The 26976-nt window shown below is 42.5% G+C and overlaps 1 protein-coding gene across 1 annotated transcript in view; it reads left to right on the top strand.

Moving 5' to 3' along the window:
* Window positions 1–24736, top strand: part of LOC115134349 (VPS9 domain-containing protein 1) — a 28755-nt gene extending 4019 nt beyond the window's left edge. The window contains 16 exon segments of the mRNA XM_029668203.2: window positions 4353–4425; window positions 4626–4820; window positions 4904–5066; window positions 7593–7707; window positions 14905–14967; window positions 15741–15793; window positions 16093–16180; window positions 16322–16407; window positions 16510–16979; window positions 17062–17191; window positions 17672–17685; window positions 17688–17876; window positions 18171–18249; window positions 20286–20390; window positions 22341–22457; window positions 23987–24736. Coding sequence (XP_029524063.2) covers window positions 4353–4425; window positions 4626–4820; window positions 4904–5066; window positions 7593–7707; window positions 14905–14967; window positions 15741–15793; window positions 16093–16180; window positions 16322–16407; window positions 16510–16979; window positions 17062–17191; window positions 17672–17685; window positions 17688–17876; window positions 18171–18249; window positions 20286–20390; window positions 22341–22452 — 1935 coding nt within the window. The 3' untranslated portion in view covers window positions 22453–22457; window positions 23987–24736.
* The last annotated feature ends 2240 nt before the right edge of the window (window positions 24737–26976 follow it).

Below are 26976 nucleotides of genomic sequence, written 5' to 3'. Positions count from 1 at the left end.
CCTGGCACCACACTGCCAGGTCTCATCGTTGACGGTGATTAGGCCTACCACTGTTGTGTCGTCAGCAAACTTAATGATGGTGTTGGAGTCGTGCTTGGCCACATCATTTGCGCCAACGTTTTGGAAACATAAGGAACCATGTTCCAGCACTTGTTTATGGAAAACAGATGGAAGACAGTCGACTACCTGTGCTAATTAGCTATCTGCTTCTTCGAACATCTTTGTGTAAACGGAAGATGGATGCCACAAACGTGTTGTCACTGAAAAATACTGTCGACTGCAACTGTGTTAATCGTGAAATGATTTTGATGTGATATGAAAGTAGAGGGCTTTATGTTTCTAGAACCGTACCGCAATAGCGGCTGTGCATAAAATTGATGGCCCCCATGCACTTACCACAAATGCCTTGTTGGCTAATTTTGCCATATTACACATTGCTCTCGGTAACACTTTTTTTTTTGTGGACCTCATTCGTCTTTCAATCACCCACGTGGTTATGAGCCTAAAAACCAATGAGGCAGGACTTGCAGGGCATCTGGCTACCTGGCTACGCAGACGCTTGCGAGCATTTTGGGATGAAATTATTGAATAACATATGTGTACATTTATTTTGCAATGCTCGCGCAAGCAACACGTCCGGTGTGGTCAGCATGTAACGTTAACAAAACTGCGGGAAAGCAGTGCATAGCTGGTGGTGAAGGACACTGTCTACCGGTGTCCTAGCTAGCTAGTACCGGGGTCACCCCGTCTCCTGTCTGTGTAATGTTTCTGCAGCTCTAGCTAGCACTCAGTGACCGCGTTTACATGCACACAGTATTCCGGATAGTAGCTCATATCCCGCTTATTCGGGATAAGCTGTTTGCATGCACCTTTGATATCCTGCTCATGATTATCTCTGTATCCATGAACATAATATTCCTCATAAGTACAGTGCATTCGGAAAGTTTTCAGATCCCTTTTAGACATTTTGTTATGTTACAGCCTTATTCAAAAATGTATACAAACTTTTATTTTCTTCATACATTTTTCTTGGTCACTTCCCTTGGTCAGGGAGGTGACCAACAACCCGATGGAGCTCTGTCAGGGTGACCAGAGTTCCTCTGTGGAGATGGGAGAACTTTCTAGAAGGACAACCATCTCTGCAGCACTTCACCAATCAGGCCTTTATGGTGGCCAGGCAGAAGACATTCCACAGTAAAAGGCACATGACAGCCCGCTTGGAGTTTTCCTAAAGGACTCTCAGACCATGAGAAACAAGGTTCTCTGGTCTGATGAAACCAAGGTTAAACTTTTTGGCCTGAATGCCAAATGTCACGCTTGGAGGAAACCTGGCACTATCCCTCCGGTGAAGCATGGTGGTGGCAATGTCATCCTGTGGGGATGATTTTCAGCGGCAGGGACTGGGAGACTAGTCAGGATTGAGGCAAAGATGAACAGCGCAAGGTACAGAGATATCCTTGATGAAAACCTGCTCCAAAGCACTCAGGACCTCAGACTGGGATGAAGGTTCACCTTCCAACAGGACAACGACCCTAAGCATACAGCCAAGACAATGGAGTGGCATTGGGACACGTCTCTGAATGTCCTTGAGTGGCCCAGCCAGAGACCGGACTTGAACCCGATCGAACATCGCTGGAGAGACCTGAAAATAGCTGTTTTGCGAGGCTCCCCATCCAACCTGACAGAACTAGAGAGGATCTGCAGAGAAGAATGGGAGAAACTCCCCAAATGCAGGTGTGCCAAGATTGTAGCGTCATACCCAAGAAGACTTGAGGCTGTGATCACTGCCGAAGGTGCTTCAACAAAGTACTGAGTAAAGGGTATGAATACTTATGTAAATGTGATATTTCCGTTTTTAATTTTTAATACATTTGTAAAGATGATAAAAAGGTATGTCATTATGGTGTATTGAGTGTAGATTGATGACAAAAATAACAATTTAATCCTTGTCAGAATAAGGCTGTAACGAAACAATGTGGGAAAAGTCAAGGGGTCTGAATACATTCCGAATGCACTGTATATGGGTTAAATGGAATAGTAACAGAAATATGGACACTGACTGTAGGCCTTTAACCTGACATGTAGCGTAATATATTATTAGCTCCTGCAGAATTATGCATTTCTTACAGCGAAATTATACAACAAAAATGTATTTTGTCTCAGGAAAAGGAGTGGAGAAATATGATTTCTTTCTTTCAGCATCTCTTGCGACAATGCGAATGCGAGGGTAATGTGTTATCTTTGAAACGGCAGACAGTATTTCAACCACAAAATATGCACCCAAGATGAACTGCATTCTTATCAGAAATGTCTTGTAATTTTTCTCCGCTTTGCAATTTCTATAAAACCAGTCAAATGGATAAGATTTTGTACAGGAATAATCTTTCTACTATTTTGAAATTATTGTGTTTTCTCCCCAGTCCCTAAACTAAACAGACCACTTCACTGGTGTTAATGGTGTTAACTATAGATTACTAATGCATTCATTCTATCGATGTTAGACATTATTCTGGTGAGCGCTACTTTATTTAGTCTTCTAGGGCAGGTATTCCCAAACTGGGGTACGGGTACGTGCAATGCTATTGGGGTACGCCAAATAAAAATGTGATACCCATTAAAAATTTTAAATAGTTTTCTTCACATTTTCAAACAAGCTGTCAGGCATTCCCTTGGCAGCAAGAGCCTCTCGGCGGATGCTGCAGTGTACCCAAGTGGCGTCGGGAGCCATGACAGGGATACATAGTGAAGTGGTAACGCGTGTGCAAGCAGTTGCTCCCGACACCACTTGGGTACACTGCAGCTTCCACTGAGAGGCTCTTGCTGCCAAGGGAATGCTTGAAAGATGTTTTGGACACTACAGTGAAAGTGGTTAACTTTGTTAAAGCAAGACCCCTGAACTCTTGTGTATTGTCTGCACTGCACTATAGGCACCGACCATATAACGCATGGTTTTTTTTTAAATTGAAAGATGAGCTTAACGTTTTCTTTACTGACCATTTTCACTTGTCTGACCGCTTGCATGATGACGAGTTTCTCACACGACGGGCCTATCTGGGTGATATTTTTTCTTGCCTGAATGATCTGAATCTAGGATTACAGGGACTCTCCGCAACTATATTCAATGTGTGGGACAAAATTGAGGCTATGATTAAGAAGTTGGAGCTCTTCTCTGTCTGCATTAACAAGGACAACACACAGGTATTTCCATCATTGTATGATTTTTTTTTTCTGTGTGTGCAAATGAATTCATTTGACGGACAATGTCAAATGTGACATAGCGACACACCTGAGTGAGTTGGGTGCGCAATTATGCCTCATCGAAATTGCAACAAGGGGTTCTGTGACAATTGAATTTAATCAGAAGACACTGCCAGATTTCTGGATTGGGCTGCGCTCAGAGTATCCTGCCTTTGCAAATCGTACTGTTAAGACACTGATGCCCTTTGCAACCACGTACCTATGTGAGAGTGGATTCTCGCATGACAACCAAATACAGGCACAGACTGTGTGTGGAAAATGATTTAAGACTGAGACTCTCTCCAATACAACCCAACATTGCAGAGTTATGTGCATCCTTTCAAGCACACCCTTCTCATTAACCTGTAGTGAGTTATTCACAATTTCCGATGAACCAATAAGGTTTTATATGTAAGATGGTTAAATAAAGAGCAAAATTATTGATTATTTTTTGTTACCTGGTCCTATAAGAGCTCTTCGTCACTTCCCACGAGCCGGGTTGTGATGACAAACTCACCCTCATTCTTATGTTTAATAAATGTATCGTATAGTGTGTGTGTGGCAGGCCGGCAATGTTGGTAAAAAAAACATTTGAGTGCGCTCACCCTGGTGCTAGAGGGGGTACGCAGCTGGACGTAGAATGTTTGAAGGGGTACGGGACTATAAAAAGTTTGGGAACCACTGTTCTAGGCCAACAAGTTATGACAAAAGAGACGCTGCATGTATCACACTATAGTTGACAAATAAATGCCCGACCAAATGTCGGAAATTATAATATAGTATATAGTAATATAATTTAAATGTAAGTAGATTAATTATGGTCTGCAAAATGATTATGGTGGATCGAACTGCACAGGTAATTGCGGGCTGCAATCACACCCTTCTCTGCAGTGGCAACATGTAACATTTTTTTTTACTGTCATCACTGTAAAATTAAAAAAAGTAACTCCTGCGATATCATTTGTTACGGTAGTTGCCCTGTTGGTATTATGTGATAATGTTCTATCTATATGTTTTAATGCCCTGTTGGTATTATGTGATAATGTTCTATCTATATGTTTTTATGCTATTATGTTTCAACGGTTGGAAGTTTACAGCTGACTTTTTCTCTCTAGGAAGCTTACTGTGAATACTTGAGGAGTATCAATTTCATCTCCCACGCACTTCTGGAGGATGCTGAATCAAGGAGTAAGATGAGACCTGGACTATATTCCATTATGCAAAACTAAATAAAGGACAATTCATACATCTCCTTTCATTCAAGATGTGCTCTGTAAATGAGAGTTGTTGTGATGCTTTCAAGATGGGACTGCAACTACATCTTAATGGCTGTGTTTATTGATCATTTCTTCACTAACTTCTATTTTATTTTCTCTTTCCTCACCCAGAGGTGGAGGAGATGGTAGCAGTAGAGGTGGAAAAGATGTTGAGGCTAGCTGAGCAGTGTTTGGAGAGAGTCAAGTCCTTCGTAGGAAAGAGCGATGAAACCCCTCCCTCTTCCACCACCACACCAACCAACTCAGCAGCACTCAGCCTGACCACAGCCGTAGCCCCATCTGTTGCAGTAAACCCTGGAAAGATTGGTAAATATATTTATCCTCAAATTTTGCTACGTTTTTCATATGACTTTTTCCCAGAATGTATCATCCTCCTGTCCCTCCTCCAGTTTTGCCACAACCACAAGAGAAGATTATTGACTCGGGGCCTAAATATAACCCCAGGCCTGGACACCGCAGAGTTCTCTCTGAGGGTGGAGGGGTGGTCTCCCTCTTCCTGCCCCCAGAAGTCTTCCAGAGGTTGCAGACAGTGGAGTCACAGGACACCAGGAAGTGAGTTATCATAGAAACTGAGGACTAAACAATCGGGGTGCAAATGGGAAATATAAATAGCCCTTCAGTGACAGCAGAAGGACTCTGTTTACAGTATTCATGAGACGCCTTCATCAGAAGTCAATTGGAGAATGGTTGTCAATGTAGAACTTTTTTACATTGTGAAAGAGGCAGGTGATTAAGTAATCTACATGTAGAATGTGGCCCCCTTGTGGAAACTAAGCGAATTGCAACAACAGCCTGAATTCAAACAATTCTCCCCTTCCTAGCTTTACTCCCCTCCACCACGTTTGCATCTTTTTACTCTCGGTTTTGAACACCAGTTTCAAACATCTGAAAATATAATATTTTTGGTTATTTAAAATATGTTTCACATCGGTTTAGATGTACAATGATTCTCTACACTATACTTGCTTGTTTTGTCACAAACTGACATTATTCAAACCAGGAAATGGCAGAGCGAATTCTACTACCCAAGTCTACCATTGTTGATTCTGCTCCTGAGGAGATTACCAAGTCTCTGTGAGACACTGAAGGGAGGGTGCAGCTTTCCCATTTGACAACATCTTTTGTTGTCAAATAGGAAGGCTGTACCATCAGAATGCAATTTTGTATCGGTCCAAAATATTTGTTTTGTGAATAAAATTCCACTATTATTGCAGATACACGGAGTGCACAAAACAGTAGGAACACCTTCCTAATATTGAGTTGCACCCTCCTTTTCCCTCATAACAGCCTCAATTCGTCGGGGTATGGACTCCACAAGGTGTCAAGCGTTCCACAGGGATGCTGGCCATTGTTGACTCCAATGCTTCCCACAGTTGTGTTAAGTTGGCTGGATGTCCTTTGGGTGTTGGATCATTCTTGATACACATGGGAAACGGCTGACTATTCAGACCCCTTCCCTTTTTCCACATTTTGTTACATTACAGCCTTATTCTAAAATGAAAAAAAAAAAACTCAGCAATCTACACACAATACCACATAATGGCAAAGCGAAAACAGCTTTTGGTATTTTATTTGCAAATATATTACAAATGAAAAACATCATCTAATTTACATAAGTATCCAGACCTTTTGCTATGAGACTCGAAATTGAGCCCAGGTGCGTCCTGTTTCGATTGATCATCCTTGAGATGTTTCAAAACTTGATTGCAGTTCTACTGTGGTAAATTCAATTGATTGGACATGATTTGGAAAGGCACACACCTGTCAATATAAGGTCCTACAGTTGACAGTGTATGTCTGAGCAAAAACCAAGCCATGAGGTTGAAGGAATTGTCCATCGAGCTCTGAGACAGGATATTGTCGAGGCACAGATCTGGGGAAGGGTACCAAAACATTTCTGCAGCATTGAATGTCCCCAAGAACGCAGTGGCCTCCATCATTCTTAAATGGAAGAAGTTTGGAATCACCAAGACTGATCCTAGAACTGGCCTCCCGGGCCAAACTGAGCAATCGGGGGAGAAGGGCCTTGGTCAAGGAAGTGACTAACAACTCGATGGTCACTCTGGTAGAGCTCTAGAGTTCCTCTGTGGAGATGGGAGAACCTTCCAGAAGGACAACCATCTCTGCAGCACACCAATCAGGCCTTTATAGTAGAGTGGCCAGACAGAAACCAATCCTCAGTAAAAGGGACATGACAACCCGCTTGGAGTTTGCCAAAAAGTCCTTGATGAAAACCTGCTCCAGAGTGCTCAGGACCTCAGACTGGGGTGAAGGTTCACCTTCCAACTGGACAACCACCCTATGCACACAGCCAAAACAAGGCAGGAGTGGTTTCGGGAAAAGTCTCTGAATGTCCTTGATGACCCAGCCAGAGCTCGGACTTGAACCTGATCAAACATCTCTGGAGTGACTTAAATAGATGTGCAGCCGCGCTCCCCATCCAACCTGACAGAGCTTGAGAGGATCTGCAGAGAAGAATGGGAGAAACTCTTCAAATACAGGTTTGCCAAGAAGACTTGAGGCTGTGATCGTTGCTTCAACAAAGTGGGCCTGAATACTTATGGAAATGTATTTAATTAGAATTTTAATATAAATTAGCCAACATTTCCAAACCTGTTTTTGCTTCATCATTATGGTGTATTGTGTGTAGAATGAGGGAGAAACTATTTATTACATTTTAGAACAAGGCTGTAACATAACAAAATGTGCAAAGTCGAGGGGTCAGAATACTTTCCGAAGGCACTGTCTCAAGGCTTAAAAATCCTTCTTTAACTTGTCTCCTCCCTTTCATCTACATTGGTTGAAGTGGATTTAACAAGTGACATCAAGGGAATATAGCTTTCACTTGGAGTTACCTGGTCAGTCTGTCATGGAAAGAGGCGTCATGTTTTGTACACAGTGTATATTATGTTTTTAAAAAATGAATTACTTAAAAACAGACTTGGATAGTGCAGAGTATTTTAATACTGCAGAACTGAAATGCACATAGTGTGCCCACCCTTGTTGTAGTCTTGATACTTTTTAAACCTTTGGTAAGATGTGGCTAAATATTTCTGTATGTTTTTGTGTATATGAAAGGGAGCTTACACCCATAGAGGAGGCATCACGGTTGAACCAGAAGTTGAAAGCAAATTGTGAAGCTCGTCTGGCCCGACTGCCCCCTGCTCAGGCCCGGACACAGAAGACTTCTCTGGTCAGTGTTTGTGTGTTATGATGTCACTTATACCAAACAGACACCACACACCATATTCAGTTGAACAAAGTTTGTGTGTGTGTCAAACTTTTATGTAGTGGATATAACGTCTGTGTGGATATTACAAACTTTCTTTTTAGCTTTGTTCTACTGTAATATGACACACAGTATTAAACTTACTAACCCGTTTACTAACAAGTACCCTCAATTTATCACAATTGAAATGTCATCCAAAGTAAAGAAGAAAGGTTGTGAAATCCACACAGCTGTTATATTCACTGCACATATTGTGCACGGGCACACACACACTTGAGTACCTGATGTTGGTATCAAATCAAAGATGGACCCAACAAGAGCTCAGGAGGTAAAATGGTGGAAGTGCAGGTTGATTCTGATGCTGCGCGATTGAATTAATTAATTGAGAATGAATGGAAGACTGGAGGACTTCGGTTTCTGGTGGGAGTGCAATTCGTCAACAACGATCAATTTGAGGTCACAAATATGTTAAAGGAGGCATTAAGAAAGGTAGTCAGAGGGACCAGGAGTGGTTTTGTTTTGATTTTCTTTGTCTCAAAAGAGGAGGAGGAGAAGGCATTGTAGCTCTATAAATGATCAGAATCTGAAATGGAGAGCTTTTATTTTCGGCTCAATCAAATCCAATTTTACTTGTCACATGCTTCGTAAACAATGGGTGTAGACTTACGGGCCCTTCCCAACAATGCAGACAGAGAGAAATATTAGAAAAGTAATAATACATAAACAATGAGTAACGATAACTTGGCTACATACACAGGGTACCAGTACTGAGTCAGGATGTGCAGGGGTACAAGGTAATTGAATAGATATGTACATACAGTACCAGTCAAAAGTTTGGACAAGTTTTTTGCATTGTTGTTTTCCTTTCTCTTTGTCTTTTGTTCGTTTTTGGTACATTTGGGGGGTCTTCGGGGTGGGGAATGGAATTATGTATATTTAAAAAAAACATTATCGGGGGGGGGGGGGGGGGTCTTGGATGGTTGAGGGGCAGCTCTTGAGGAACTGTGGGGGTGGGAATCTTGGAGGGCTGGCGGTTGGGAGCTTGGGCCAGTGGCCGATGGATCGCTGATTCGGATCCCCATTTTTGAACTTGTGGGAGATCCGTCGATGTGCCCTTGAGCAGGGCATTGACCCTTGTTGCTTCTGTGTGTCACTCCGGATGCGAGTCTACAACGACTAGACGGCCTACAGGGAGGAGGTGAGGGCCCTCGGAGTGTGGTGTCAGGAAAAGAACCTCACACTCAACGTCAACAAAACTAAGGAGATGATTGTGGACTTCAGGAAAAAGCAGAGGGAACACCCCCCTATCCACATCGATGGAACAGTAGTGGAGAGGGTAGCAAGTTTTAAGTTCCTCGGCATACACATCACAGACAAACTGAATTGGTCCACTCACACAGACAGCATCGTGAAGAAGGCGCAGCAGCGCCTCTTCAACCTCAGGAGGCTGAAGAAATTCGGCTTGTCACCAAAAGCACTCACAAACTTCTACAGATGCACAATCGAGAGCATCCTGGCGGGCTGTATCACTGCCTGGTACGGCAACTGCTCCGCCCACAACCGTAAGGCTCTCCAGAGGGTAGTGAGGTCTGCACAACGCATCACCGGGGGCAAACTACCTGCCCTCTAGGACACCTACACCACCCGATGTTACAGGAAGGCCATAAAGATCATCAAGGACAACAACCACCTGAGCCACTGCCTGTTCACCCCGCTATCATCCAGAAGGCAAGGTCAGTACAGGTGCATCAAAGCTGGGACCGAGAGACTGAAAAACAGCTTCTATCTCAAGGCCATCAGACTGTTAAACAGCCACCACTAACATTGAGTGGCTGCTGCCAACACACTGACACTGACACTGACTCAACTCCAGCCACTTTAATAATGAGAATTGATGGGAAATGATGTAAAATATATCACTAGCCACTTTAAACAATGCTACCTTATATAATGTTACATACCCTACATTATACATCTTATATGCATACGTATATACTGTACTCTATATCATCTACTGCATCCTTATGCATCTTGTGTACACATGTATCACTAGCCACTTTAACTATGCCACTTTGTTTACATACTCATCTCATATGTATATACTGTACTCGATACCATCTACTGTATCTTGCCTATGCTGCTTTGTACCATCACTCATTCATATATCTTTATGTACATATTCTTTATCCCCTTACACTGTGTATAAGACAGTAGTTTTGGAATTGTTAGTTAGATTACTTGTTGGTTATTACTGCATTGTCGGAACTAGAAGCACAAGCATTTCGCTACACTCGCATTAACATTGCTAACCATGTGTATGTGACAAATACAATTTGATTTGATTAGATGACTAATGTGATGTAGTTGTTGAGCGGCTTCACTGCAAGTATATTGTATGTTCTAAATATTTGATAAAAAGAGAGAAAATATGAAAGAAATTAGCATACAAAAATATTTAAAGTAACTACATTGTAAAATAATAGTGTAGACATCTGTGTGCAAAGCTGTCATCAAGGCAACGGTTGGTTACTTTGAAGAATCTCAAATAAAATATATTTAGATTTGTTTAACACTTTTTTTTCTTTCTTTTTTTAGTTACTACATGATTCCATATGTGTTATTTCATAGTTTTGATGTCTTCACTATTATTCTACAATGTAGAAAACAGAAAAAGTTAAAAACCCTGAAATGAGCAGGCGTGTCAACTTTTTACTGGTACTGTACAACTAGGAATAAAGTGAATAGTCCACAATAACAGAAAATTAACAGTAGCAGGAGTAGTGTATGTGATGAGTAGGGTGGCTGGAGTCTTGGAAATATTTTAGGGCCTTCCTCTGACACCGTCTGGTATAGGGGTTCTGGATGACAGGGAGCTTGGCCCCAGTGATGTACTGGGCAATACGCACTACCCTCTGTAGTGCCTTGCGGTCGATGCCATGCAGATGCCATGCCACACGATGATGCAGCCAGCCAAGATGCTCTCAATGGTGCAGCCGTAGAACTTTTTAAGGATCCGAGGGACCATGCCAAATCTTTTCAACTTCCTGAGGGAGAAGAGGCGCTGTCGTTCCCTCTTCACGACTACGTTGGTGTGTGTGGACCATGCTAGATCCTTAGGGACATGGACACAGAGGAACTTGAAGCTCTCGACCCGCTCCACAACAGCTCTGTTGATCTGAATGGGGGCGTGCTCAGCCCTCCGTATCCTGTAGTCCACGATCAGCTCCTTTGTCTTGCTGATGTTGAGGGAGAGGTTGTTGTCCTGGCACCACACTGCCAGGGCTCTGACCTACTCCCTATAGGCTCCCATCATCGTTGGTGATCAGGCCTACCACCGTCATGTTGTCAGCAAACTTAATGATGGTGTTGGAGTCTTGAACTGCTACGCAGTCGTGGGTGGACAAGGAGTACAGGAGGGGACTACGCATGAAGGATGTGTTGTTGCCTACCCTCACCACCTGTTTGCGGCCTGTTAGGAAGTCCAGGATCCAGTTTCAGAGGGAGGTGATCAGTCCCTGGATCCTTAGCTTTGTGATGAACTTGGAGGGCACTATGGTGTTGAACGCTGAGCTTTAGTCAATTAACAGCATTCTTACATAGGTGTTTCTCTTGTCCAGGTGGGAAAGGGCAGTGTGGAGTACAATCGCGAGAGCTTCATCTGTGGATCCGTTTCGGTGATATGCGAATTGGAGTACCGGTAGGTCCAGGGTGTCTGGGATTATGGTGTTGATGCCATGACCAGCCTTTCAAAGCATTTTATGGCTACAGATGTGAGTACATCGGGGTGATAGTCATTTAGACAGGTTCCCTTGGTGTTCTTCGGCACCGGCACTATGGTGGTCTGCTTTAAACATGTAGGTACTACAGACTGGGTCAGGGAGAGATTGAAAATGTCAGTGAAGACGCTCTGAGTACGTGTCCTGGTTATCAGTCTGTCCCTGGGCCTTGTGATGTTAACCTGTTTTAATGGTCTTACTCACATCGGCTACGGAGAACTTGATCACACAGTCGTCTGACAGCTGGTGCTCTCAATTGGTTCAGTGTTGCTTGCCTCGAAGTGAGCATAAAGGCATTTAGCTTGTCTGGTAGGCTCACGTCTCTGGGCAGCTCGTGGCTGGCTTTCCCTTTTGAAATCTGTGATAGTTTGCAAGGCCTGCCACATCTGACAAGTGTCAGAGCCGATGTATTAGGATTTGATCTTAGTCCTGTATTGAAGCTTCGCCTGTTTGATGGTTCGTCGGAGGTCGTAGCGAGATTTCTTATAAGCATCCGGATTAGTGTGCCGCTCCTTGAAAGCGGCATCTCTAGCCTTTTAGCACAGTACGAATGTTGCCTGTAATCCATGGCTTCTGGTTCGGATATGTACGTACGGTCACTTTAGGGACGACGTCGTCGATGCACTTATTAATGAAGACTGGTGTGGTTAACTCCTCAATGCCATCAGATGAATCCTGGTGCTAGTGAAACAGTCCTGTAGTTTAGCATCCGCTCCATCGGACCACTTCCATATTGAGCATGTCACTGGTACTTCCTGTTTTTTAATTTTCGTTTCTTGTAACCAGGAATCAGGAGGATAGCGTTATGGTCAGATTTGCCAAATGGAAAACAAGGGAGAGCTTTGTATGCGTTTTTGTCTGTTGAGTAAAGGTGACCTACAAGTTTTATTTTTATTTTATTATTTTATTTTTTCCCACCTCTAGTTACACAGCTGACATGCTGGTAGAAATTAGGTAAGACAGATTTCAGTTTTCATGCATTAAAATCACCGGCCACCAAGAGTGTCGCCTTTTGGATGAGTATTTTCTTGTTTGCTTATTGCCCTATACAGCTCGTTGAGTGCGCCAACATCGGTTTGTGGTGGTAAATAGACAGCTACGAAAAATATATATAAACTCTTGGTAAATAGTGTGGTCCACAGCTTATGAAGACCATGCCTCAGGACTACCTGGCATGATGACTCCTTGCTGTCCCCAGTCCACCTGGCCGTGCTGCTGCTCCAGTTTCAACTGTTCTGCCTGCGGCTATGGAACCCTGACCTGTTCACCAGACGTGCTACCTGTCCCAGACCTGCTGTTTTTAACTCACTAGAGACAGCAGGAGTGGTAGAGATACTCTTAATGATCGGCTATGAAAAGCCAACTGACATTTACTCCTGAGGTGTTGACTTGCTGCACCCTCGACAACTACTGTGATTAATATTATTTGACCATGCTGGTCATTTATGAACATTTGAACATCTTGGCCATGTTCCGTTATCTCCACCCGGCACAGCCAGAAGAGGACTGGCCACCCCTCATAGCCTGGTTCCTCTCTAGGTTTCTTCCTAGGTTTTGGCCTTTCTAGGGAGTTTTTCCTAGCCACCGTGCTTCTACACCTGCATTGCTTGCTGTTTGGGGTTTTAGGCTGGGTTTCTGTACAGCACTTTGAGATCTCAGCTGATGTACGAAGGGCTTTATAAATACATTTCATTTGATGAGGTATTCTAGCTCAGGCAAGCAGAACCTCGAGAAGTCCTTAATATTAGAGGTTGTGCACCAATTGTTGTTAACAAAGACACACCTCCCCCTTGAGCTTACACGGCGCCGCCGTTCCGTCCTGCTGATACATAGACAAACCATCTAGATGTATATTGTCCTTGTTCAGCCATGACACTGAGAAACAGGATACTACCTTTTTCAAAAAACAAAACAAAAACTTTTTTATTTTATTTATTTTTTAAAGGTTTCATATCTGGAGTCTTGTTGGACATTGTGATTAGTTATCTTACACAGAAGATTCCAGGAGTGGTTAAAGCATGTCGACTAAACCTTGTAAAAAATGGAGGATAGTAAATCGGTTTTACTGATGTTTGAAGAAGTATCTGCCTACTCGTGAAGCTGGGATATGTAAGATACGCAGTGAAAGCGTTTGAAAGCCGTTGCTGTGACGAAATTGCAAAAGTCATGTTTGTTCATATGAAATCAATAGGCTGGTGAAGAATGTGATGATCTACAGAATTGCAATTGTGGTAGGCCACAAGCTCACAGAACGGGACCGCCGAGAGCTGACGCTCATGGCGCATAAAAATAGTCTGTCCTCGGTACTACCAAAAAACTGCATCTGAAAGCATCGTCAGCACAATAACTGTTCGTCGGGAGAAGTGTTGACTCTGTAGCAGTGGAAAAGTGTTCTCTGGATTGATGAATCAAGCTTCACCATATGGCAGTTCAAGGGATGAATCTGGGTTTGGAAAATGCCAAGAGAACACTACCTGCCCGAATGCATAGTACCAACTGTAATGTTTGGTGGATGAGGAATGATGGTCTGGGGCTGTTTTTTATGTTTCGGGGCTAGGCCCTTAGTTCCAGTGAAGGGAAATCAGAATACAATGACATTCTAGACGATTATGTGCTTCCTACGATTCTGTGCTTCCAAGTTTGGGGAAAGCCCTTTCCTGTTTTAGCATGACAATGCCCCTGTGCACAAAGCCAGGTCCATACAGAAATGGTTTGTCAAGATAGGTGTGGAAGAACTTGACTGCAAAGAGCCCTGACCTCAACCCCATTAAACATGGGATGAATTGGAACACCGAATACAAGCCAGGCCTAATCGCCCAACATCAGTGCCCGACCTCACTAATGCTCTTGTGGCTGAATGGAAACAAGTCCCCGCAGCAATGTTCCAACATCTTGTGGAAAGCCTTCCCAGAACAGGGAGGCTGTTATAGCAGCAAAGGGGGGACCAACTCCATATTAATGACGAACAGATGTCCACATACTTTTGTACTTTTTATATCCATGTACTTTAATTGTTCCAATGATGCGTTATGCACACTAAGAGATGTAGCACAGACTTCCTCGTATATACTCGCAGGGTGGTTAGTTCTCCAGTAGCCTACTCGAGTGCAATCAATGACAACCCTTAAACTATGACGTTTCATTGTTCAGACCCTGATAAGCCATATATAATGCAATCGGTCAGCAGTTAGCCGACCTCAGGCTAATACTGGTTCTAGTGTTGAGGTGATAACTTATCTTTACCTTTCAACAAGAATTCTGCCTCCTGGAAAATATTGCTTTTCTTATTTACTAATTACATTGTGTGTGAGATATCTGACATGCATGCTTTTAACATCTCTAGAAAGGGTTTAGAAATCCTAAATATTTATACATTTTCTTTCAGACTCTCTCTCTTCAGAGGCAGATGATGGAGAACCTGATTATTGCCAAGGCCAGGCAAGATGCTGTATCCTTTGTTTCTGATATTTAATGTGGACTTTCAGTTGCCTGGCTACCAGTCCTTGCTCCAGCCAAACACTAGGCCACGGACGTTAGTTTCTTCTCTGCAGTGAGTCTGGATCTGAGTACCTCCCCGACCCTTCATCGAATACGAACACAGTCGGGACCGTCTGATTTGTGGGTTGGGCCGGAGCCAGAACACACGTGGGGAAAGCAGCAGTTTGACATTGTCATTGGCTTTGATACTATGACTGGTTAGAGAAGATCCAATCGCTGATGACTTTGTTTTGTACAACGCCCCTCGTCATCACAAACACGATTTCAATGATGGCAGTCTCAGACTAAAGTTTGTAGCGAATGACAGAGCAGCGGAAGAATTTGGTGTGAGTTATCGACTCGTCAGTCTAGACTTTCGGGGTTAGCTTATTATTATTATATAAGTCTAGGGGTTATTGGGTAAGACTGTCCACTTGAGTAAGACCAGGATCCAAATGATGGTATCTTGGTTCAAGGATCCCTACGTGTGATCCTTGGAACACACAACCCAGACACCTCATGCACTGGTGTACCGGACACCCCCGCAGACCATGCAAGGAGTAGCCTAAAGGGTTACATCATCTATTATAGTGATCGACCTATTGGTGTTTTAAAGGTAAACACCTTCTGAGATAATGAATGCTGTTGGTTGTCCATGGTTGTAGGCATATAGCTTTGGGGTGAGCTGCTATTTATGTTTAGAGCCAGTGGACATTTGGGAAGATTTCCTTAATGTCTGTGAAGCTCCAAAGGAAGATGGAGGAAAGGAGACTAAGGCTGCAGGAGGAGGCCAACAGGTGAACATTCATCCACCTAGACAGTAGAGCTCGTTACACATCACAGTACAAGCCTCACAGTTGTATGGCCTTACAGGCTAACAGCATAAGAAATGTCGGAAGTATAACTGTGTAGGGATTAGAATCAGAACAGAAAGCTGATACTTGTGTGCTTGCAGTTAAGTATAGAATATTTCCAAACGATTTCCCTTCATTGACCACTCAATCCACCCATGAATGAAAGTCAATGAATGGTGCTTGGAGCTGAGCTCCAGTTACATCCATATATCAGATTAGTAATCTGTCTGTGCTGTATGCAGGAGGTTTGCTGCGTCTGGAACAATTAATGGAGAAGAACAGGAACAACGTGTTCTGTACACAAATATTTTGGAATATGAACAAGATCATGTGAGTTCAGAGTTCAGTAACAACTTGACAAGCCTTTGTGTTGATAAGTGAACTTCAGTGTTTTCAGGGAATGATAAGGTTATTGGCTAAGTGACTGTTGTCGAGTTGTGTCCTCATACTGTGTATGTGTTTGACTTACAGGACTGGCCCAAGCTTTGGAAAGCGAAACTCAAGAAAAATCCTGATGATGCCACTTTGGTCACCGGCCTTGTTTCATGTCTTCTCAGGTACTGAAAACGAGGCAGCACAAGGCAGTCATATTTTGCCAAACTTTACTTAATTTCCATTTCAATAGAGGAGTAACTTGTTGTGTGCTCTGTGTATCCTAGCTGTCCAGACCACCCTGTGATTAAGCTACTGAAAAGGCTCCAGTACAGAGTTTACAACAGGCTTTATCCAATCGTGAGCAAGAGTCTACCTGCAAGTCCTGCCCTGCCCATGAAACCCTCCCGCAGCACTCAGAGCTTGTTGATCTCAGACTCTCATCAGAACGTTTCAAAATCTGGCACAGGTCACAGTCTGTCCTCCGATGCCTCTCTCAATATCTCCTCCTCCCATGACCACAATGCCAATGAGGCAGAGTTGGATAGTGATGTTCCCCATACTCTGGACAGGGAGAATTTGTTTGAGGATATGGAGCAGTTCCTGACACAGATGGACCGGGACCCCTCTCATTGGGACCCTGACATGATCTTTGAACCATCACAGTTAGATCAGGAGTTCCTCGTTCAGGACTTGGAGATGCATGCTCTCAAAAAGCACCTGAAGGCTATAGTGAAGGACATCCATATTGCCATTGGTAAACCTCACTTTGACAGGAAATGTGTTCTCTAATGTAAAATATATAGAAGAAATTATAAACATATTTGTTTGTGTTCCAGATCAACTGCTGTCTCTGTGTCTGCTCTCATTTGAGTGTCTGAACACAGCCAATTCTAAGGACCTGTGTGTGGCCAGCATAGAGGAAGCCTTCTTCACTCCCATCTGGAGCCCTCTGTTGACCCTCTTCAGGTAAAGCAGCTTCAGGTCTTAACCCCTCGTTTAGCTTTTTTACAATTTTCTAGTCTTTTAATTTACAGTCGGTGCTTATATGACTGCTTAAATTTTTATGTCCAACATACTAAAACCCAGTCCAACACTATGTATTTTGCTGCTCTGATCACATTGACATATTTTGTGATGATGCTGATGATGATTGAAACCTCCTTGTATGCAGAATGAGTCGGATGCTAGGCAGTAGTCAGTAGATGGCGTCAGTAGGCTACAAGTAGAAGCTGTTCCCTCTTCTCCTCTTGTTGATTTATGCTATCAGTTTAGTGAGATGATTTCTAGACCTGTTACAAGTTTGTTGTGCAACCGTTAGTTGATCTATTCAGTCTAATGTCCACTTAGAAAGTAGTTAAGTATGACAGCTGCTGTCAGTCATGTCACAAAACCTGTTGATTATTCATGGGTAACCCCTTGTATCTTTGTGTGTCCTGGACTATGCAGGAAGGTCCACAGAGAGCGGAGCTGTCCTTTGAGTCCAGTATGAGGCTGTATCAGGACGCCTCACCTGGTGACGTTGGTGTCGCATCAAAACTGTACCCCCAAGACCATGTTGTGCTGCATGGTTCCTACCCCTATGAATCAGCAGTGCAGGAGCTTCGCTTGCTGTGTAGAGATTGCTGTCCCCAGAAAAAGCTGGAGTGCATTGGTGAGTGAACCCCTTAACCCTCACTGGACAATGATAGTGTGGGAAGTGTTCTTAACATTGCTCATACAGGGGAAGCATTTGATCTCTACTAGCACCACTGTTTATTGTGCTGAATGAATGAAATGGGGGGGGGGGGGGTCCATGTCTCTCTGGCAAAATAACATCCAGTACACTTTATTTTAGACAGGCTGGAAGCTAAATTGACTTGTTTGGTCTAATTGTGTAATGTAATTGATGTTTTCCATATCCCTATCTATTAGTCACCTTTTGTTTTTGCTTTCTGTTCTGTTGCAGTTCGGACATTGCGTCTGATCTGTGCTTGTGCTGAGGACTACTGCTGCCTTCATGAGGCGGATTCCAAAACAGCAGCCATGTGAGTCTAATACTGCAACATTGCTTTTATGAACATGATCACGTGCTGGATCATGCTGATTTCTCTCTCTCTCTTTCTCACACTGACTCGCACACATTTCAAATAGTGTTATTTATATTTCAATGTTTTTTCCCCTCATTCTTCTGTGCTTTATAAAGACTAGGACTTATGGTACAGAATCTTTTTTTGGGAGGGGGGGGTATCCTAATATAATTTAGGACCTCTTGCCTCAGTCAGTGGTCGACTTGTCAGACTTCATCAGGGCTCACTAAGGCCAGACGCAGTAGGGGTCTGGCCAAGGATCACCGCCCCCTGCAGAGTGCCTCATCCTGGGCGACCCTCAAAGTGGGTCGCCTTGTCTGGAACTTACCCTGGCAGGTCCCAGCTGGCATAGGAGCCGTGGGAGGGAAAGCAGCTCTACTGAGTAGCAGAAAGGGCTATAGATCAGAGACCATCTGAAGGGAATACAGAGCGTAGACGCTAAGGCATGCTTGAGGTTGGGGTTGGGGGCGAGTAATATAGTGAGGAAGTTTACTGGGTTGTTTGCTTGATTTGGGGGTCTGCTACTTGAGGATTTAATGAGGCTTGCCAGTGTAGACAGGAAACTGATGAGGTAGATCACAAACATTTAAGAGCCAGTCCACAAGCTACCTAAATGACACCCAGTAAATGACTGTCTGCATCGTAGCCCATTGCATGAGCTTATACAAGGCGCCTTTAAAACTAAACTGTTAGAGGATTGTGGGCTCCAATTCTATACTCCCACGCCCAACAAAACAAATCTCTGGCCCTCTCATTTTCTCTGTCTCATATTCATGTTTTAGGGGCATTCAGAGAAAAGCTCATGCTCTGTATCTGTCTCCTTGTATCGATGTAGTCGGAGCTGAATTCCACAAAGCCTGGTCTCTGCTCCACTCTGTTGGTGGAGTTCATCAGGAACTTCCTTCAGCATGGAGTGGAGTTTAGTCAGCTAGGTCTCGTCAAGATATTTTGGGGTGTTTGTGATGTTTGGTTTTGAACATGGCATACTGTATCCAACAGTTTCCATTTTAGGGGGTAATATCTTTTCTCCATTGCTTCTTAATGTTCAGTGTGTTTCACTTTAAGAAAAATGTTGCCCACACTATTGAAAGAAGTGCTTCCTATTCTGAGGAGTCGGTTTGGGACTGTAGAATGAATGGCTTCAATGTGACCATTATTCTCACTAATTACTTTCTATTGTGTTCACATGAAAGTATGAATGCAGTACGCATGTGTGAACATTATCAATCCATTTTCCCTTTTTTCTTGTCACCTTAGTTTCCTTTTTACATACACACACAGTCTGCAGCCAACTTCCTCATTCATTGTTCGTCTCATTCTTTCTTTTGTTTCTGACTAGGTGGGGGCTCATTTTGTCCTCTATCCTCTTTTGTCTGAACCAACTCCCATTTCAATTTATTTTTTTCCCTCACACTCCTACATCTCTCTTCACTTTGTCTTTTTCAATATCAAAAATGTTTTTCTAAGATTTTTCAGAACACTGTAATGTCTTTTTAAATATGTCAACTTTGTCTATGACTGGTTGCATTATGACGCTTCATGTTTGACCCTGCATTTGATATTTATGATAAAACTGGAATTTATAGACACTAATTTGAAGGTTCTAGGAATGTATGTGTCTCTGCGTATTTACAGTTAAGGAGGGTGTGATTTAAAAAAAAAATATCATTATTATTTTTGGTTTTGATTATGGGTGTGAAGTGTGAGCCCTGGCTCTCTGGGGTTATATGACACGGTCCACGCCTCTTTAACTTGCATGCCAGGGATTTGGTTACCTCTGGCTGGGTCAGTAAAGGGACAGTCATCCACCTTCTCACGCAAAGAAGTCTGTGATTGCGGTTGATGGGTGATTTAATAAGGGTCACTGGACCAGTGGAGATATTATAATTCGTGAAAATGTGTACCACAACAGATTATATATATATTTTTTAACAATTTAATTCTAACACAACCATTTCAAATATTATTTGATTTCTTCTCTGTTTCTTTGTTAGTGGGGCAGATGACTTGTTGCCCATCCTCTCCTATGTGGCTCTGCACTGTGAGCTGCCTCAGCTGGTGTCAGAGTGTGCTGTCCTGGAGGAGTTCATTCATGAAGGGTAGGTCTCCAACTTACATACACACTTTTAAAGTTCACCTCACAGAAAACATGTCCCCGACTCCATTGTACCTCTCCCCCTCCAATCTCAACTCTGGAGACTGTCAACCTCTGGCTTAGTCTGTATCAGTTTCCCTTTGCGTGTCAGCTCAGACCACACCCGAGAGCTCTATTTATCTTAGTAAAAACAGCCTTTAATAGGCTGGTTAGATTGGCAGTGATAAAGGAATGTGGGGATATTCTGCTTTGGTTTTCCTTTCCAATAAAAATACAAATAAAAGCCTACTTGATGTTTATACAGCTCAGTGGTTTGGAAGAGCAGAGTGTAGGGAAGGCTGGGCTCACTGGGTCCAAGGCCCTACAGAGGCGGGCCCCCCATGTAGGAATTATTGCTGTGATTTCCAGAATGACACGTCAAAAAGTAAAGAGGATGGGGTGATGTTATTTACATGCCTATAAAAGCACGTGCCCCCGGCCCACCCCCACCATAGAAGCTTATGGATAGATATCTTTCGATCTCTCACTCGCTCACTCTCACACACACAGCCCTGGCATGAGTTGCTCTCGTGTCTTGGTCTCATTAGCTTAAGGTCACCCAGAGTTGACTTGAGGCTCAGGCCTTTCACTGCTCCCTTATGAAAACCTCCACCCTGCTTACTGTCCTGCCTTTTTATCCTCCCCACAAATCTGCTCTTCCCTCCCCTTTTTATATACAGATGGGCCGGGAAAAAAACACTTGTTTTACTGGACCGTTTAGTCATGGAATGGTCTGATATGAGGAGGGAAGTTGTTGCATAAAACCATCTTTATGGTAATCCTCAGAAGGAAATGATGTGAGCGTTGATTTGTTGTTAAGGGCAACATGAATAACATATCAGGTGTTGGTATTCAATCACTACAATGATGATGAGGTTACAGTGGGGCAAAAAAGTATTTAGTCAGCCACCAATTGTGCAAGTTCTCCCACTCAAAAAGATGAGAGGCCTGTAATTTTCATCATAGGTACACTTCAACTATGACAGACAAAATGAGAAAAAAAATCCAGAAAATCACATTGTAGGATTTTTAATGAATTTATTTGCAAATTATGGTGGAAAATAAGTATTTGGTCAATAACAGAAGTTTATCTCAATACTTTGTTATATACCCTTTGTTGGCAATGACAGAGGTCAAACGTTTTCTGTAAGTCTTCACAAGGTTTTCACACACTGTTGCTGGTCTTTTGGCCCGTTCCTCCATGCAGATCTCCTCTAGAGCAGTGATGTTTTGGGTCCCAGCTCTCTGCAGGTCATTCACTAGGTCCCCCCGTGTGGTTCTGGAATTTTTGCTCACCGTTCTTGTGATCATTTTGATCCCACGGGGTGAGATCTTGCGTGGAGCCCCATATCGAGGGAGATTATCAGCGGTCTTGTATGTCTTCCATTTCCTAATAATTGCTCCCACAGTTGATATCTTCAAACCAAGCTGCTTACCTATTGCAGATTCAGTCTTCCCAGCCTGGTGCAGGTCTACAATTTTGTTTCTGGTGTCCTTTGACAGCTCTTTGGTCTTGGCCATAGTGGAGTTTGGAGTGTGACTGTTTGAGGTTGTGGACAGGTGTCTTTTATACTGATAACAAGTTCAAACAGGTGCCATTAATACAGGTAACGAGTGGAGGACAGAGGAGCCTCTTAAAGAAGAAGTTACAGGTCTGTGAGAGACCAAATACTTATTTTCCACCATAATTTGCAAATAAATTAATGATTTTCTGGATTTTTTTCTCATTTTGTCTGTCATAGTTGAAGTGTATTTGTGATAAATTACAGTCCTCATCTTTTTAAGTGGGAGAACTTGCACAATTGGTTGACTAAATACTTTTTTGCCCCACTGTATGTTGATTTTCTTTTATTGATCTGTCTGTAAATTGTACAACGATGGTGCAGAGAGTTCTAACAGTTCTTCTCTATCTCAGGTATCTGATTGGAGAGGAGGGCTACTGCTTGACCTCTATGCAAAGTGCTCTGCAATATGTGGAGTCATTGCACACAGGAGGTTTTCAGTTGCACAACACTAAATCGGCCTGATACAGGTAATATACATCCAAGATGATCAAACGTCACACTGAGTACAAAACAAGATCTTTCTCAAATATATCCTTGTTTAGAGGCAATTCTTCAATATTATTTAGTTTTTAATCTCAATTGTTTTGATGTTACCCATAACAATGGTAAAATGAAATGAAATGTTAAATTGAGAATTCTATGATAACATTGAGAAAGGGCCCAACTAGAAGTGATTGAACTGATTGGGGTTGGAGGGTTCATTGTTCTCAGTATCTATGAAGTTGGATGAGTCATTTTTTTTAATATTTTTTTATTTCACCTTTATTTAACCAGGTAGGCTAGTTGAGAACAAGTTCTCATTTGCAACTGCGACCTGGCCAAGATAAAGCATAGCAGTGTGAACAGACAACACAGAGTTACACATGGAGTAAGCAATTAACAAGTCAATAACACAGTAGGAAAAAAAATGGGCAGTCTATATACAATGTGTGCAAAAGGCATGAGGAGGTAGGCGAATAATACAATTTTGCAGATTAACACTGGGGTGATAAATGATCAGATGGTCATGTACAGGTAGAGATATTGGTGTGCAAAAGAGCAGAAAGGTAAATAAATAAATAAAAATAAAAAAAACAGTATAAAAACAGTATGGGGATGAGGTAGGTGAAAATGGGTGGGCTATTTACCAATAGACTATGTACAGCTGCAGCGATCGGTTATATAGTCATATAGTATAGCGGGCCATTGAGCAGTCTTCCCAGAGCTGGAGAAGTTACACAGGGATTAATTATATATGACATCATCAAACAGTCCCACCTAAACTCATAATTAATCCATGCTAACTAAACATTTGACTTAAAAGTGTGCTAGGTCTGCAAGGCTGTTCAGTTATGAGAAGGACTCCTCTGTTTCAGATGGAATAACAGATTTAGTTTAAATGTCAATCCGATCTCCTAATTCATGCGTCCTAAATGGAACAGTCCGTTGTCGCCATGGATATAAAGGGGGGTGATTTGGAGTGTCCCTGTAGCCTTATTGAGTGGCCAATGAATGTTTTACAGAATTTAATCAAATAATTGTTTATTATTGACATTCTTAGTTCATCTCCTATTGATCTGATTCTGTAGAACTACACACATGGGCTCTGTACTGCACTTCTACATAACATGGAGGTGCAGGCTAGTGCTGTAGTCTGATTCTCTCCCCTTCTCTCTGAAGTGTGGACTCTTTCACCCCTTATGGATGTCAGAAGGAATGGACTGGTGTAAAAGGGAAACTCCCTAGCCCATGCTTACACTAATCCAATGCTTTTAACTCCACGAGGGTGTGTAAGCAAGTGTACACTTTAGGTAGAAGGGTAAAGGGTCGGAATGCAACCCTGGACCAAGTGAATAGCAACTTTTCTACACCTAAGAACATTCAACCCACGTGTTCATTGATTGAAAGGGCATCCATTAAATACAGTAACGGGACACTTGAGCACATTGTTGGTCTCACATTGTGTATCTGGGTGTTGGGTACCAATGAATTGAGTGCTTATTGTTTGCTGTTTCAGGGTGCTGCTTTGAAATGGAAACCTGTGTTTCCCCTTGTTGCAGTGCTCTGGACTGGCAGTGCCTGTTAGCTGCAGACTGGACCACCATTCAACTTAATTCAGATATTCTGCGCAAGAAAGGATCCTATACTTCGGCTTTCAAATAAATTTTCTTTTTTTAAAGTGATCCTATTGAACTGTGGTTTCTATGCAACAATGGTTCTGATGGGCTGGACATGATTTCCAAGTTCTGTTTGTGTTCAGCCAAGTGATTTGACATGGCCTGTTGACTGTTACTTGGACTAGCTGCAATGTGATATGGTCTGGATGGACTACAGCGTCTGTGGTTATGAGTCGCCTTATTTGAGGGGCATTTAGGTCAAGTGCTTGAAGCTTTGTCATAAGTCACTGAAGTCTGGAAAATATTTTATTGCTATTGTCCAATATTGCTAATTTTTATTGCTTTCATTTATGAACTGACCCTGTCATTTAATTCAGTTCATGTCTGAAAAAGCACTATTTACCACCATAGAGCAAAATGTGTGTATTTTTGAAACTCTAAAAAAGCATGGATTGATAAATGATTGTGTAGATGCTTACAGTATATTATGATAAATTATTCTTATTTCAGGAGAGGAGGTGGAAATGAAGACCCGTATGCCTTTAGATGTATTTAGATTCTAGTTTCATTTTAATCCTTGCATTCAGGAGATGTTTTAGGATCATTCTAAATAAAATAACTAGGTTGGTATTTATTGTGCTACCTGGGAATGTGTGTGTGTGTGCAATAATGTGTGGGATCAATTCCTCTGTGTAAAAGTACATGCAAAATTCAGATATGGGGCCCCCATGTGACCATGATTAAAACAAATGTACTTTTGAAATTAGTTGGTAATAACTTGTTGGCAGATATTTAGAAGTAATCTTTAGTATTTTGTGCACTTGGGTGGATGGTGTAATGGAGGGGATTCACAAGGGGGGGGGGGGGGGTGATTTATTTGCTCTTTAGGAGCATCTTAGAACAGAAATTGGTAATACTTACATTTTAATTTAATTATAACTTTTGCACTTTAGGTTTGTCCCACTTCTGAAATCCCCCTCACAAAATCACTGTAATAGTGTGCGAGCAAGCAGATAACATGTTAAGATATGAAGGCATTTTGACATGTTTTCACAACAATAGTGTTTTATACTTACAGAATTTAACATGAATTTATCATGAACTGGTGTTATTACAGTATAAAGTTGAGGCATGTTAATTAAAGAGTTTTATCAAATTTTATTTGTCACATGTGCCGACTACAACAGGTGTGGATCTTACCGTGAAATGCTTACTTAAAAGCCCGTACTGAATCAATGTACAGGGTAGTCAAGGTAATTTGTACACTGAGGTAGGGGTAAAGTGACTACACATGGATGATAAACATCGAGTAGCAGCAGTGTAAAAACAGGGGGGGATCAATGTAAATAGTCTGGGTGGCCGTTTGATTAATTGTTCAGCAGTCTTATGGCTTGGGGGTAGAAGCTGTTAAGGAGCCTTTTAGACCTAGACTTGGCGCTCCAGTACCGTTTGCCATGCAGTAGCAGAGGGAACTGTCTATTACTTGGGTGACTGGCGTCTTTGACGATTTTTGGGGCCTTCCTCTGACACCGCCTAGTATATAGGTCCTGGATTGTAGCCCCAGTGATGTTACATTCCCCAGTTTCTGTGTTTTGGGTTTATGTATGTGTGTATTTCAGGAAATGGCTTCCTGAAGTCCAAAGCAGCTGATTGGTCGGCCCCATTTCAGATTGGAGCTCTGACCCCGCCCTCTCGTCAGGAGATACAACTGTCGGCAATTACAAACTCCTTCCCCAGCTGGATAAAAGCCAGTGTTCCTTTGTTAGGAGAGAGGGCTTCTTGGTGTGTTTTGTTGTTGGTCTGTATAATTGTTGTGAAGCATTTTGTAGCCGGTCCTGCAGACGTATGTGCATATCAAAAGGACTTTTGATTATTGAAATTGTTCACTTTACGTTAGTAATTATTCTATTTTTGTTCCCAGGGGGGAAGGGGAAGGCACCTTGGGAATACATATTCCCGTAGTATTTACTATGTCTACGCACACTAGGTAAGACCTGGGTGGACCGTCCCCTGTATTGTCGTGCTAAGATAGGTAGGAGAGGGGGCGCTTTATCTTTTTACTTTCTTTGCTTTGGTTCCGTCCAGCCCCTTTTCCCCCAAATTACAGTGTGAAGGAAATAAATTCCCTGTTAACTGTAAAATTCTCTGCCTATGTCATCCTTACCCGCACCTGCAATCCCATACCTCTTTCACTCCACGGGGAGTTGTGTAGCAGGGTGTTGCGTTCCCTTCTCTAAGAGGTGTGCGTAACAACAAATGTATAGAAACATTTCATAATGTTTAGAAATAGAATGCAGTTGTCTGGATATTTGGATTCTATTTCTATCCGTTTTATAGTGTCTAGGGGACATGTGCTGAGAGGTGACTAGTTTGTTTCTACCAGGCTCTAACAGTCACTCACAGCACTGGAGATAAAGGCAAGGTCACGTTCCAGGCTGACTACATTGCAGACCCATGCTAGATCTCACAACAACTGGATAGGTGTTTAACATATCTGCAAACCACATATGATATTGCAATCTGATGCCCAACTCTACAGTTGATGACGAAGCACGCAACCATTGGTTGATGCAACATCTGCGATGTAGTCTTTTGTCTCTTCTCTGCACATCTACACTGCATGAACAAAAATATGTGGAAACCTGCTTGTCGAACATCTCTCAGCTTTTATTTCTTTCATCACATTCCCACTGGGTCAGAAGTTAACATACTCATTTGGTAGCATTGCCTTTAAATTGTTTAACCTTGGTCAAACCTTTCGGATAGCCTTCTGCAAGCTTCCCACAATAAGTTGGGTGAATTTTGGCCCATTCCATTTTTCCTCCATACATAACGATGGTCATTATGGCCAAACAGTTCTATTTTTGTTTCATCAGACCAGAGGACATTT

Source organism: Oncorhynchus nerka, linkage group LG9a (genome assembly GCF_034236695.1).
Source record: "Oncorhynchus nerka isolate Pitt River linkage group LG9a, Oner_Uvic_2.0, whole genome shotgun sequence".
NCBI classification, from domain to species: Eukaryota; Metazoa; Chordata; class Actinopteri; order Salmoniformes; family Salmonidae; genus Oncorhynchus; species Oncorhynchus nerka.
This window is presented reverse-complemented; position numbering and strand designations above follow the sequence as displayed.